Source organism: Tachysurus fulvidraco, chromosome 9 (assembly GCF_022655615.1).
Source record: "Tachysurus fulvidraco isolate hzauxx_2018 chromosome 9, HZAU_PFXX_2.0, whole genome shotgun sequence".
NCBI classification, from domain to species: domain Eukaryota; kingdom Metazoa; phylum Chordata; class Actinopteri; order Siluriformes; family Bagridae; genus Tachysurus; species Tachysurus fulvidraco.
Window position 1 is genome coordinate 1,766,914 of NC_062526.1, and position 15,051 is coordinate 1,781,964.

At 39.4% G+C, this 15,051-nt stretch overlaps 1 protein-coding gene across 2 annotated transcripts in view; it reads right to left on the minus strand.

The window, feature by feature from the left end:
* The window catches only part of tet3 (tet methylcytosine dioxygenase 3), a 57,480-nt gene extending 43,965 nt beyond the window's left edge, over positions 1 to 13,515 (minus strand). Inside the window, exons 1-2 of one of the 2 annotated variants that reach the window (XM_047818055.1) lie at positions 13,249 to 13,515; positions 7,753 to 8,446 (exon numbers count right to left, since the gene is read on the minus strand). In XM_047818055.1, coding sequence (XP_047674011.1) covers positions 7,753 to 8,088 — 336 coding nt within the window. In that variant the 5' untranslated portion in view covers positions 8,089 to 8,446; positions 13,249 to 13,515. Of the gene's footprint in view, positions 1 to 7,752; positions 8,447 to 12,120; positions 12,252 to 13,248 lie in introns of those variants that run through there. The other variant, XM_047818054.1, reaches the window with a different exon arrangement.
* Between the last annotated feature and the right edge of the window lie 1,536 nt (positions 13,516 to 15,051).

Sequence of the window (15,051 nt, forward strand, 5' to 3'; positions counted from 1 at the left end):
GAAGAAACAAAACACCGCTCATCATTCAGATTTTTTTTCTTTTTGTCTAAATTCAGTTTTGTTGCTGTTTCCTGAATGTCAGCGTGCAGCAGGAGAAAGTCGCCTGTAGGTTCATCTCTCTAGTGTAATGTGCAGTTTACTGTTCACCAGTTTACTCTCCACCAGTTCACTCTTCACCAGTTTACTGTTCACCAGTTTACTGTTCACCAGTTCACTGCTCACCAGTTTACTGTTCACCAGTTCACTCTCCACCAGTTCACTCTCCACCAGTTCACTCTTCACCAGTTTACTGTTCACCAGTTTACTGTTCACCAGTTTACTGTTCACCAGTTCACTGTTCACCAGTTTACTCTTCACCAGTTCACTCTTCACCAGTTTACTGTTCACCAGTTTACTCTCCACCAGTTCACTCTTCACCAGTTTACTGTTCACCAGTTTACTGTTCACCAGTTCACTGCTCACCAGTTTACTGTTCACCAGTTCACTCTTCACCAGTTCACTCTTCACCAGTTTACTGTTCACCAGTTTACTGTTCACCAGTTTACTCTTCACCAGTTCACTCTTCACCAGTTTACTCTTCACCAGTTCACTCTTCACCAGTTTACTGTTCACCAGTTTACTGTTCACCAGTTTACTGTTCACCAGTTTACTCTCCACCAGTTTACTCTCCACCAGTTCACTGCTCACCAGTTCACTGCTCACCAGTTCACTGCTCACCAGTTCACTCTCCACCAGTTCACTGCTCACCAGTTCACTGTTCACCAGTTCACTCTCCACCAGTTCACTCTCCACCAGTTCACTGTTCACCAGTTCACTCTCCACCAGTTCACTGCTCACCAGTTCACTCTTCACCAGTTCACTCATCCCAGGGGTGTGTTACTGCTCACCAGTTCACTCCTCACCAGTTCACTCCTCCCAGGGGTGTGTTACTGTTCACCAGTTCACTCCTCCCAGGGGTGTGTTACTTTTCACCAGTTCACTCCTCCCAGGGGTGTGTTACTGTTCACCAGTTCACTCCTCCCAGGGGTGTGTTACTGTTCACCAGTTCACTCCTCCCAGGGGTGTGTTATTGTTCACCAGTTCACTGTTCACCAGTTTACTCTTCACCAGTTCACTCATCCCAGGGGTGTGTTACTGCTCACCAGTTTACTCTTCACCAGTTCACTCATCCCAGGGGTTTGTTACTGCTCAGATCGACGCTGGAGCTCATCACCAGGAGGAAGTTCACGCTTGGCTGTTTTTTTGCTCTAATATCTGGTTTGTTTACTGGACACAAAGTTAAATCTGGGACTGCTTTCTCTAAAACAAGACTTAATCTGTGTTTAATAAACCAGACCTTTAAAGCCAAGAATCAACAGATTACACACACGTGTTTAGTGCTGAGGCAACAAAAATAAGAACGGCCATCTTACAGCACTGCGTGTTAGCAAACAAGCTAATCCTGCACAGGTTCCTGTCAGGATTTAAAGCTAAAAAGTGTTTTTAATCAAAGTGTATGTGTGAGTACTGCGTGTGCTGGCTGATTCTAACATAGCAACCACTCCGTACACACACACACACACACACACACACACACACACACACACTCAACAAACAACTTTATGCAAACAGCCAAACAAAGGCTTCACCATCTGGTTCAGGGCTTTGGGAGAAGATGAGCTGCAAAGAATACGCACAGCAACACGGACTCGCTTCTACAGACTCGAGGACGGCGTCCATTTTTATCACTTTGTCATCACTCTATGATCGAATCACAGGGAATTCTTTTCAACATGAGTCAAACTTCAAAGCTCCTACAGATACTTAAATAAAGATAAATGACTGATTGTGTTCCTCTGTACGGCATGGTGGTGATCTTAACAGCTCGTGCGTTCATCGTGTCCGCAAGACGGCTCTGAAGTCTAAATGCCGGTCTGAAGTTTGATTCGTTTTCATATCCACCGTCACAGTGGTCTCTGGAGCGTTGTGTGTTTTAAACGAACATCAACTAATTCAGAAACTACGTCAGAGAGCTGCAGGTCACATCCTTACCAGGAAAAGAAAGTCATTCAGGTTTTACTCAGTTTACATCGGTTGCTCTTGAGGTTTCGTATTGACTACGAAGTTTTTCTACTGACGCGAAAGCTTTAAAAACGCTCCGGTGGAAATTTACTAATCTTCTGACACGTTTGGAGTCATGCTGAGCGCTTTGTTAAGCTGAGACTTTGTTTAGTTTACTTTCGACTCTGACGGCTGATGGTAAAACCCCGTCCCTGTCAATCAGACAGAGCAACTCTAGCTAATCTCGTCCGTCAGCGAGTGCCTGTGTGCAGAAGAGGGCAGTTCTCCCAGTGTCCTGTGACGTAACATGAGCAGTAGTTCTTAAAGGGTTTTTTTTTTTTTTTGGCTTAATGTCAGGCTGCAATCAAAACACCATGTTGCCTTGAAAGCTTAAGATTCCAACCATCTAAAAAAAGTCTTATCAGGGTTAAAGAAAGAGCAGGAAAATAAATTCAGCAAAATAAAAGGTTTTTTTAAAAGGTAGAAAAGGTTTTTTCCTCTCAGAACAAACCTAATCCGATCTATAGCTTGTGGTTGATGACCGACATTCTGAGACGCGAACATCGAGCGGAGAACCGAAGACTGACCTCATCATCGCTCTGCAAAGCAATTATTCATAATTGTGTAATTTATGGTGATGTCATTGATGAAGATCTAAGCAGTGAAGTGAACAAGATCTCACAAGGTAAAGGAGGTCAAGAAAGAAGGAAAGAGAGAAAGAAAGAAAGAAAGAAAGAAAGAAAGAAAGAAGTTTCTTAATGAAAATAAAGAAAGAAAGAAGTGTCAGCAAGATCTCACAAGGTAAAGGAGGTCAAGAAAGACAGGTTTAGACGGGACAGAAGAGGAATGTCTCAGAAAAAGATCAAAAGCAAGGAGAAAGAATGAAAGAAGGTTAAAAAGCAAAGAAACAAACAAACAAACAAAGAAGTGTCTTAATGAAAAAAAAGAAAGAAAGAAAGAAAGAAAGCAAAAAAGCAAAGAAAGAAAAAATGAAAAGAAATAAAGAAAGTGTTTTCATGAAGAAAGAAAGAAAGAAAGAAAGAAGTGTCTTAATGAAAAGAAAGAAAGAAAGAAAGAAAGAAAGAAGTGTCAACAAGATCTCACAAGGTAAATGAGGTCAAGAAAGACAAGTTTCGACGGGACAGAAGAGGAATGTCTCAGAGAAAGATCAAAAGCAAGGAGGATCCATGACAAGATGCGGTCTTGTGTTAAGGAAGCTTCCTTCTGTTAGCCGTGTCAAACTCCACGCCGTTAAACACAATGACAGATCGGAAAAGTGACGCGGGACTCGTGTCTAAAGTCATGAGCGATTTAGATTAGCAGGAGGGAAAGGATTTACACTCGCAGCTTCAGCTTCATTCATACGAAGACTCTGGCTTGAGAAGAATGCTACGACGATCGGGTTAAAGCCGCTTGAAATCCTAAAGAGCGCAAGGAAACATTTAGCTCACATGTGTTTTCACTCTAAAACGTTCTGACGGCGGTGAAATCCGAAACCACGGATACTAACGACTTGTATGATGACACGAGGTATTATTAAGACTTTGTTTCGTATTCGGATTAGTTTTAATGAAAGGGTTTATAATATATTATTGTAAATAAATAAACAAGTATAGAAAGAAAGAAAGAAAGAAAGAAAGAAAGAAAGAAAGAAAGAAAGAAAGGAGGTAAAAAAGCAAAGAAAAAGAAAGAAAGAAAGAAAGAAAGAAAGAAAGAAAGAAAGAAAGAAAGAAAGAAAGAAAGAAAGAAAGAAAGAAGGTAAAAAAGCAGAGAAAGAAAGAAGGAAAGAAATGAGGTTAAAAAAAAGCAAAAAAAGAAAGAAAGAATTGTCTTAATGAAAAGAAAGAAACTGTTTTAATAAAGAAAAAAGAAAGAAAGAAAGAAAGTAAGTAAGAAAGAAATGAGGTAAAAAAAGCAAAGAAAGAAAGAAAGAAAGAAAGAAAGAAAGAAAGAAAGAAAGAAAGAAAGAAAGAAAAAAAGAAAGAAAGAAAGAAAGAAAGAAAGAAAAAAAGAAAGAAAGAAAGAAAAAAAGAAAGAAAGAAGGTAAAAAGCACAGAAAGAAAGAATTTGTCTTAATGAAAAGAAAGAAAGTGTTTTAATGAAGAAAGAAAGAAAGAAAGAAAGAAAGAAAGAAAGAAAGAAAGAAAGAAAGAAAGAAAGAGGTGTCTTAATGGAAAGAAAGAAAGAAAGAAAGAAAGAAAGAAAGAAAGAAAGAAAGAAAGAAAGAATAAGCAAAGACTGAAAGAAAGAAAGAAAGAAAGAAAGAAAGAAAGAAAGAAAGAAAGAAGGTAAAAATAAGCAAAAAAAGAAAGAAAGAAAAAGAAAGAAAGAAAGAAAAGCAAAGAAAGACAAAAAGAAAGCTAATAGAGGAATCAGTAAAAAAAAAGAAAGAATGAGACTGAAAACGAGAGAAAGAAACAAACTAATCTACTGAATCTAAAAACTAATCACAAGGTATTATTAAGACTCGTATTTCCTTCAAGCCGAGTAACAAAACAACGGTTCAGAAAGAGATGAGGACAAAAAAACTGGAGTTTAACACACTTTACACACTACTGACTGACTGAGTTTAACACACTTTACACACTACTGACTGAGTTTAACACACTTTACACACTACTGACTGACTGAGTTTAACACACTTTACACACTACTGACTGACTGAGTTTAACACACTTTACACACTACTGACTGAGTTTAACACACTTTACACACTACTGACTGACTGAGTTTAACACACTTTACACACTACTGACTGAGTTTTTATAACTTTACTCACTACTTACTGACTGAGTTTAACACACTTTACACACTACTGACTGACTGAGTTTAACAAAATTTACACACTACTGACTGAGTTTAACACACTTTACACACTACTGACTGAGTTTAACACACTTTACACACTACTGACTGACTGAGTTTAACACACTTTACACACTACTGACTGAGTTTAACACACTTTACACACTACTGACTGAGTTTAACACACTTTACACACTACTGACTGACTGAGTTTAACACACTTTACACACTACTGACTGAGTTTAACACACTTTACACACTACTGACTGACTGAGTTTAACACACTTTACACACTACTGACTGAGTTTAACACACTTTACACACTACTGACTGACTGAGTTTAACACACTTTACACACTACTGACTGACTGAGTTTAACACACTTTACACACTACTGACTGACTGACTTTAACACACTTTACACACTACTGACTGACTTTAACACACTTTACACACTACTGACTGACTGACTTTAACACACTTTACACACTACTGACTGACTTTAACACACTTTACACACTACTGACTGACTGAAACACACTTTACACACTACTGACTGACTGAGTTTAACACACTTTACACACTACTGACTGACTGAGTTTAACACACTTTACACACTACTGACTGACTTTAACACACTTTACACACTACTGACTGACTGAGTTTAACACACTTTACACACTACTGACCGAGTTTAACACACTTTACACACTACTGACTGACTGAGTTTAACACACTTTACACACTACTGACTGACTTTAACACACTTTACACACTACTGACTGACTGAGTTTAACACACTTTACACACTACTGACTGACTGACTGAAACACACTTTACACACTACTGACCGAGTTTAACACACTTTACACACTACTGACCGAGTTTAACACACTTTACACACTACTGACTGACTTTAACACACTTTACACACTACTGACTGAGTTTAACACACTTTACACACTACTGACTGAGTTTAACACACTTTACACACTACTGACCGAGTTTAACACACTTTACACACTACTGACTGACTGAGTTTAACACACTTTACACACTACTGACTGACTGAGTTTAACACACTTTACACACTACTGACTGACTGAGTTTAACACACTTTACACACTACTGACTGACTTTAACACACTTTACACACTACTGACTGAGTTTAACACACTTTACACACTACTGACCGAGTTTAACACACTTTACACACTACTGACTGACCGAGTTTAACACACTTTACACACTACTGACTGAGTTTAACACACTTTACACACTACTGACCGAGTTTAACACACTTTACACACTACTGACCGAGTTTAACACACTTTACACACCACTGACTGACTGAGTTTAACACACTTTACACACTACTGACTGCCTGAGTTTAACACACTTTACACACTACTGACTGCCTGAGTTTAACACACTTTACACACTACTGACTGCCTGAGTTTAACACACTTTACACACTACTGACTGCCTGAGTTTAACACACTTTACACCCTACTGACTGACTGAGTTTAACACACTTTACACACTACTGACTGACCGAGTTTAACACACTTTACACACTACTGACTGACCGAGTTTAACACACTTTACACACTACTGACTGAGTTTAACACACTTTACACACTACTTACTGACTGAGTTTAACACACTTTACATACTACTTACTGACTGAGTTTAACACACTTTACACACTACTGACTGACTGAGTTTAACACACTTTACACACTACTGACTGAGTTTAACACACTTTACACAGTACTGACTGACTGAGTTTAACACACTGTACACACTACTGACTGACTGAGTTTAACACACTTTACACACTACTGACTGACCGAGTTTAACACACTTTACACACTACTGACTGACCAAGTTTAACACACTTTACACACTACTGACCGAGTTTAACACACTGTACACACTACTGACTGACCGAGTTTAACACACTTTACACACTACTGACTGACCGAGTTTAACAAACTTTACACACTACTGACTGACCGAGTTTAACACACTTTACACACTACTGACTGACTGAGTTTAACACACTTTACACACTACTGACTGACTGAGTTTAACACACTTTACACACTACTGACCGAGTTTAACACACTTTACACACTACTGACTGACTGAGTTTAACACACTTTACACACTACTGACTGACTGAGTTTAACACACTTTACACACTACTGACTGACTGAGTTTAACACACTTTACACACTACTGACTGAGTTTAACACACTTTACACACTACTGACTGAGTTTAACACACTTTACACACTACTGACTGACTGAGTTTAGCACACTTTACACACTACTGACTGACTGAGTTTAACACACTTTACACACTACTGACTGACTGAGTTTAACACACTTTACACACTACTGACTGACTGAGTTTAACACACTTTACACACTACTGACTGACTGAGTTTAACACACTTTACACACTACTGACTGACTGCATAAACACTTTTAGTGATTATATGGTGACACTTTATGCTAATTTGAACTTAATATTTGGATGAAATCGGAGAATTCGACACAACACAATAATAAGTTAGCAACAATCGGTATCGTGAGAACAAATAAAACAAATTCTCTTGTCGTCTAACTAAACTTAGCTTCCTAGCTAGCTGGGATTTCACTATTGACGTTTCAGTTTTGTTTTTTTTTTACTTTTAGTGATTTTAATACCTCTTGTTGTCTCACCATAGCAGATTATTTCCAGTTCACGTGATTGTTGTTTATGTTGAAAGTGTATAAGATAACAGGCTAATAGAAAACATGCTAGGTCAGGTAGCTATGCTAAGCAGATAATAACTAATCTCATATGTCGTCCTGACTCTACATCAGCTTTCTAAACAAGCTTGATGGGCCTCTTACCTGCCAGGTGACTCTCTTCTTCTTGAGTTCTTCACACTTTCTGAGTTTACAGATCTGATGTGCGACCTTCCTGTTGACGCAGCTGTTGCACGTTCCGCAGTTCTCCGTGCGCATGCAGGGCCCGCATACACCACACCTTTTTCTCTTTTTCCTCACAGGATCCTGGGACATGGAGAAGAGTCCCGCATGTTGGTGTTCAGTTTGGATGTACTGGCTCAGAGGAGACACCGTGCTTGCTCCACCGCGTCTGAGGAACACTTTGGTATCCTCGTCTTCCAAGGAGAACTCGTAGATGTCTGGTGCCGAAGAGGCGAGCCCGTCGTGAGGCTTGTGCATGCTGGGAAATCTTCTGTTCTCCAGACAGGGACTGGTGGTTGTTGGTGTAGAAGGGATTCAAAATGACAAAAGAAGGTCACCAAAGAGCAGAAAGGTCCATACAGTGAGTGGTGAGGGTGCAAGTCTGAGGGCTTTAGAGAATGAAGGGAAAAGTTGGCAGGAAAGCAGCAGAGCCGTGGCAGATGTTGCTATTGTGAGAGAAACGTGATGCTCATTCTCATTCACCTGTACGAACAGGCGTCGTGTGGACGAAGGAGATGAAGATCATCTCTCTGTACGCCAGCGCGAGGGACCGGTCTAACCTCAGCAGCTTCACAGGAGCCATTTCAGTTCAGAGCTTTCTCCAGCCACTGGTGGACTGCAGGATAAAAGAAAAGAATAAACCAAAATATTAATAGAAATGGCAGTCATATCATAGTCAATAGCTAACGCTGCATTCAAACTAGCATGTGAAATACCGCTTGTGCCACAGATCTCTAATGTACTTCTAAGCTTTGTTTTTACATTTACAGCATTTGGCAGACGCCCTTATCCAGAGCGACGTGTTTTTCTTCCTCTAAACACAATGAGTCATATATGTTGATATTCGATGAAAACATGGATGGATTTTATTCTAATTCTGTACAACAAAAAATAAACAGGAATTAAGTGCAGGTCATAAGTAAAGTTGGAACTGAAGAAATATCAGACCACACACACCGTAGGACCGGTCCGAGTAATCGTTCGCGGAAATCGCATGAATCTGTTGCATTTCCTACTCTTAAATAATTTGCCTGGAGCTGAGAAGATCTTAACTGAGATGTTGTATGTTACACACGTACAACACCTTAAACCCAGTGTCAGATAAAAAGTATAAAAGTCATAAAAGTCCAAGGAATTATAAGGCACATTACCATACAAATCCAGAGAGTAACTTTAGAAGTGTTTAGAAGTGTTGGTAAGTCTTTACATCTGATACTAAGTGTTCTGAGAATCAGGATAAAATAAACAGTTAAAAAAGTGCCTCACTTAAGCTGCTACTTATTTCCATATAAAATGACAGCAATAATAAAAACTATCCATAATAATAATAAAAATAATAAGCTGAACATCATTTTGCTTCCAATTCAATCCTGTTTCTCACCATTGCAACTGGTAGCATATTAAATGTTAAAAATAAATAAATAAATAAACAACAAGGGATTATGCTCATTTGACATCTGGAGTGACTCAATTGAATTGGACTAAATTATTAATATTATTATAACATGATTATATAATGATATACATGCGCTTTTCCCAAACTTTTGCCTAAAATGGTCTAGAAAATAAGGACCTGAAATCCGCAATCCGAGCTTTACATGTTGATGCTAATTTGGCTGGTAGAAAAGTACAAGAACATAAAAAAAAAGTTGTTTTTCCCCCAAATATCAACTTTTTGCTACTCAAAGTGGGTTTGCTAGAGCTTAGTTATAATTTGGTACATTTTACATTTACAGCCTTTAGCAGACGCCCTTATATCCAGAGCAGCTCAACTGTGGCAGCTTGGCTGACATGGGAATCGAACTCACAACCTTCCGATCGGTAATCCAGCACCTTAACCACTAGGCTTCCACATACCATTAACCTAGTGGTTAAGATGTTGGATTACTGATCGGAGGGTCAAGAGTTCGAATCCCAGGTCCATCAAGCCACCACTGCTGGGCCCCTGAGCAAGGCCCTTAACCCTCAATTGCTCAGCTGTATAAATTGAAATAAAATGTAAGTCACTCTGGATAAAGATGTCTGCCAAATGCTGCTGTAAATGTAATGACTTAACAGACCGGACACCTAAAACCATGTGTCATAAATTTAGACATTTATTTCCTCTTCCGTTATTAGCTTCAGTGTTGTTAATGAATTATGAAATTAATTTCGTGATGAAAAGATACGTGGCACGTTTGGCGTTTAATGGAGTTGAGATCGGTGCGATGATGATCTAGAAGATGGCACGTGTTTCTGCGTAAAAGCGCGCGCGTGAAAGTGACAGTGTTGGAGTTCACGGATGTCTGTGGCGTGGCGTTGGTTCCTGATTAATCAGCACAACTGAACAGCCGCAGTGATCAACACACACCACACCCTTACAAACACACGCGGCTGTTCGTGAGACGTGTGACAAACCGCGCTATCGTAATGGCGCGCTGCCCACGCGTGGAACCGGCTTGCGTGCTCCTTTGTCTGCAGTCCCGCACACACACACACGCACACACACACGCCTGCTTCTCTCTCTCTCTCTCTCTCTCTCTCTCTCTCTCTCTCTCTTAAAAAAAAAGACAGGAAACAAAGCACCACATCCTGATTGGACACGTTTTACACTACAAAGGGGAATTATTTTATCCCGTCTAGTGTGCAGTCACTCACACGCCTCCCTGTTGGACACATAGTGCACTACAGATCCTGCATAAACACTTTATATCCCTGTGCACTTCCACCGAGTCTCCGCACTCGTGCGTTTCACGCGCAGGTGAGGTTTTGTACGTGTAATACGTGTGATACGCGAGAAGGTGCGTTTCACCGTGACGTGCATCGTTTTCAGTCGTGATGTCCACAGGACGTGTGAAAGAAATATTAGTGTCTGATAACTGAAACGTAAATGAATAAAGAAACGCGACTTTAACTCATTAACGACACGTGAATTGTGTGATTATTAACACAACACGTGAGCTGGAACGTTCTGGAGACTGGAACCAGGAACGTGGTGCGTTTATTAAATTGTGTTTGTGCTCTTTGTTGACTAAAAATAGGCACCAGCTTCCGTCCTGGTGCTCTTTTAGAGCCTGGAGTCTTGTTTCAGTCTGTGATGAAGTGACTGTCTATAAAACCATCACTGACCATCAACCTGCCACAAACACACACACACTACTCCAAACCTGAGTTAGAAAGCAACAAAGCCAACACACGTCCAAGACCAGGCATTAATGCACACTGGTGGCCTGGGCTACCAAACACAACCTGAACATTGAAAGGTTTCTGTAATAGATTTAGATTTCTGCCTTGGATTACAAAAAAAAATCCATCTGAACCATTTCCGTTATGGGTTCATTTTTCAGTCGTATAATAAATATTTCAGTGAGGATGAATTCAGGAAGCTATTGTGAGTTGTATTCGATTGCATCCAGCAAATAGTTTCAAATATTATTTTAGCATAAAGTGTATTTACGGACTGATTTAGGTTACGTTTACTTTGTCTAGTGGGAAATTAGAAAAACTGAGTTCAATTAATTCCACCTGATTTTGACTCAAGCAGCAGGATGATAGTTAAATTATATATTATATATCTATAGTCCCAATAAATTTTATATATAGTCCCAATAAATTATATATATATATAGTCCCAATGACTGATTTCTTAAAGCATGCACTTACTGTAATGACCAGACAACACTGTATAACATCAGCATAGTGTTAGAGTCTAAACTCTGCAATATAAAGTGTTATGTTGTAGCTTATGTACATCTACATACATGCTTTATAACCCTTAATGTCTGCTGTATAGAGATTATGGTTTGATTCCTAAGCTTTGGGAGCATGTGAGAGTCAGCAAGACTTTCTTTAAGACTAGGAATATGTAATGTTAAGGTTCTCCAGGTCACTTAAATCTGTAGTAAATTAACAGGACAAACAGTTATAAAATGATTCAATCCACTGTGAGTTAAAACAAAAATCTAATAACCAAACCCTTTTATGACAACAAAAGAACTTTAAACTTTATAATAAAAAAATACACAAAGTTTTACACAAATCTATTTATATAAAGTTTATATTCTGAATAGAATCAGTAATCATTTTAATGCAAATATCAAATATTTGGAATGTTTTTTTTGTTTGTTTGTTTGTTTGTTTTACAAATTTGCACAGAAACACGAGCTGTTCCACCGACTGGAACTCAAATGTTTCTAAACGTAACTCTTACTAGTTTCTGCGGAAACGGATTAAAGCACAACATGCGCATGAACACAGTTTACAGTATAATTTATGTTCTTTATGTTAATAATAATAGAAGAAGCAACAAACCTGAACGGGATCACGAAATGCACGCGCCACGACTCGGAGCACGTGGCTTGTTAAAAAAAAATCTCACATGCATTTTTTTCCCCCCACGATGAGTTAAATGCCTCTGGGGCAAGTCCCAAACCACACACTACTTTACTATGTAGGATGTTAAAAAAAAAAAAAAGAGGGTGTCACTAACGGTCACGCGCTTACAGCCATGTTGTAACATAGAACCTGTAATATTTTTTTTTGGGGGGGGGGGGGATATATTTGACGTCTTATTCATATTTGCAGACGTGGTGTAATGAAGCCAAGGAATGTGTTTAGCTGTGCATTTTTTTCGCCACGTGCCCCGACAGTGTTAACTTTGGTGTTAAGTATTTAGGCCACTGCAATTAAGTCTCTGTAATGTTTATCAAGCACGTGACAAGGTGAAAAACGCAACGCGCTCAGAGATCAACACCCCCCCCCCGTCCGCGTGTGAGCGACTGGTCAAGTGTTACAACTTACACCAGCAAACAGTGAGGAAATAAAAACACACACACACACACACACACACACACACACACACACACACACACACACACACACACACACACACACACACACACACACACAGGTATCGATCAGCAACACAAACACAGCAGAAAGTTCAGCACTCAGGACAGGGAGATTATCAGCAATACATGTGTATTGGACTAATTACTGCAGTGATGACTTAATTACTTTCACTAGTAGGAATACACACGCATTCACATTCATTTACTCACACACACACACACACACACACACACACACACACACACACACACACACACACACACACACACTCTCAAACATACACCCACACACTCTCACTCTCTCACACACACTCTCACTCTCTCACACACACTCACACACTCTCTCACACACTCTCACACACACACACACACACACACACACACACACACACACACACACACTCACTCTCTATCACACACTCTCACCCACACACATCCACTCTCACACACTCACTCAAACACACACACACACTCACTCACTCATGCACGCACGCGCACACACACACACACACACACACACACACACACACACAATGCTCTTAAAGACTCATTAAAGGACAACTGGAATGGAAAAAAGTGAAAAACTCACCAAGAAGTCCTGTAAGCATTTCCATGTTTCTGACCATTTGTTTTATTTTTTTTTGTCTAAACGCTTGAAATAAAACAAAATCTAAAAGCAGAACAGTTTCTACAGAAGACTAAAAAAGCATGACTGCTATTTAAAAAGAAAAAAAAAAGCTGAGTCAAGAAGAATGCATTGCAGTGACAAGCTGTTGGCCGACTGGTGACGCTGCACATTCATTCAAGACTAAAATCACATGGAGGAAAAAAGTTTCTGTCCATCTGGGGCCCCTCCTTTAGTGTCCATTGCTCTTAGAGTTTAAAAAAGAGAGAGGGAGGAGGAGGACAAGGAGGAAGAGCCGGGGCTGTGGGGCTGAAGGAAATTGTGGAGTGGAGTTTTTTTTCTGGGAGCAGAGGGGTTAAAATGGGCAGGACAGGTTTGCTTTTAGAACTTAGACACAACAGTACAGCAAATTAAAAAAAAAAAAAGAAACATAAAAACAATAATGCGGTAAAACTTTGTGTCATGACGACATGAATTTAACATAAAACTATACAAATACATAAATAAAGTATTGACGTGTTGTAGATCAGAAAGTATTCGATTTCACATCATAAAGTATTCGATTTTAGGAACAGATCTGAAAATGGAATCACTTCATTTTGTGTCACAACAAACACAGGTTCCTGTTATACATCTGAGTTTTATATTAATCGCATGTCTTAATCAGATATTCGTTACTCGCTCTCATATCGGAAAGTACAACGTTTATCTTCATTCGAAAAAGATCAGAAAAAATGTCCAGTTATGTCGAACTGTGATGTAATGTGAGGTAATGTGAAGACATGACAGCTTCCCATGCACTGGTGTCAGAGCTAGTGGAGAGTCAGCATATATATACTGAGTCAGGGTGTGTATATAAAGAGTCAGAGCTAGTGGAGAGTCAGCATATAGAGTCAGGGTGTGTATATAAAGAGTCAGAGCTAGTGGAAAGTCAGCATATATATATAGTCAGGGTGTGTATATAAAGAGTCAGATCTAGTAGAGAGTCAGCATATATATACTGAGTCAGGGTGTGTATATAAAGAGTCAGAGCTAGTGGAGAGTCAGCATATATATACTGAGTCAGGGTGTGTATATAGTCAGAGCTAGTGGAGAGTCAGCATATAGAGTCAGGGTGTGTATATAAAGAGTCAGAGCTAGTGGAGAGTCAGCATATATATACTGAGTCAGGGTGTGTATATAAAGAGTCAGAGCTAGTGGAGAGTCAGCATATATATACTGAGTCAGGGTGTGTATATAAAGAGTCAGAGCTAGTGGAGAGTCAGCATATATATACTGAGTCAGGGTGTGTATATAAAGAGTCAGAGCTAGTGGAGAGTCAGCATATAGAGTCAGGGTGTGTATATAAAGAGTCAGAGCTAGTGGAAAGTCAGCATATATATATATAGTCAGGGTGTGTATATAAAGAGTCAGAGCTAGTGGAGAGTCAGCATATATATACTGAGTCAGGGTGTGTATATAAAGAGTCAGAGCTAGTGGAGAGTCAGCATATATATACTGAGTCAGGGTGTGTATATAAAGAGTCAGAGCTAGTGGAGAGTCAGCATATATATACTGAGTCAGGGTGTGTATATAAAGAGTCAGAGCTAGTGGAGAGTCAGCATATATATACTGAGTTAGGGTGTGTATATAAAGAGTCAGAGCTAGTGGAGAGTCAGCATATAGAGTCAGGGTGTGTATATAAAGAGTCAGAGCTAGTGGAAAGTCAGCATATATATATATAGTCAGGGTGTGTATATAAAGAGTCAGAGCTAGTGGAGAGTCAGC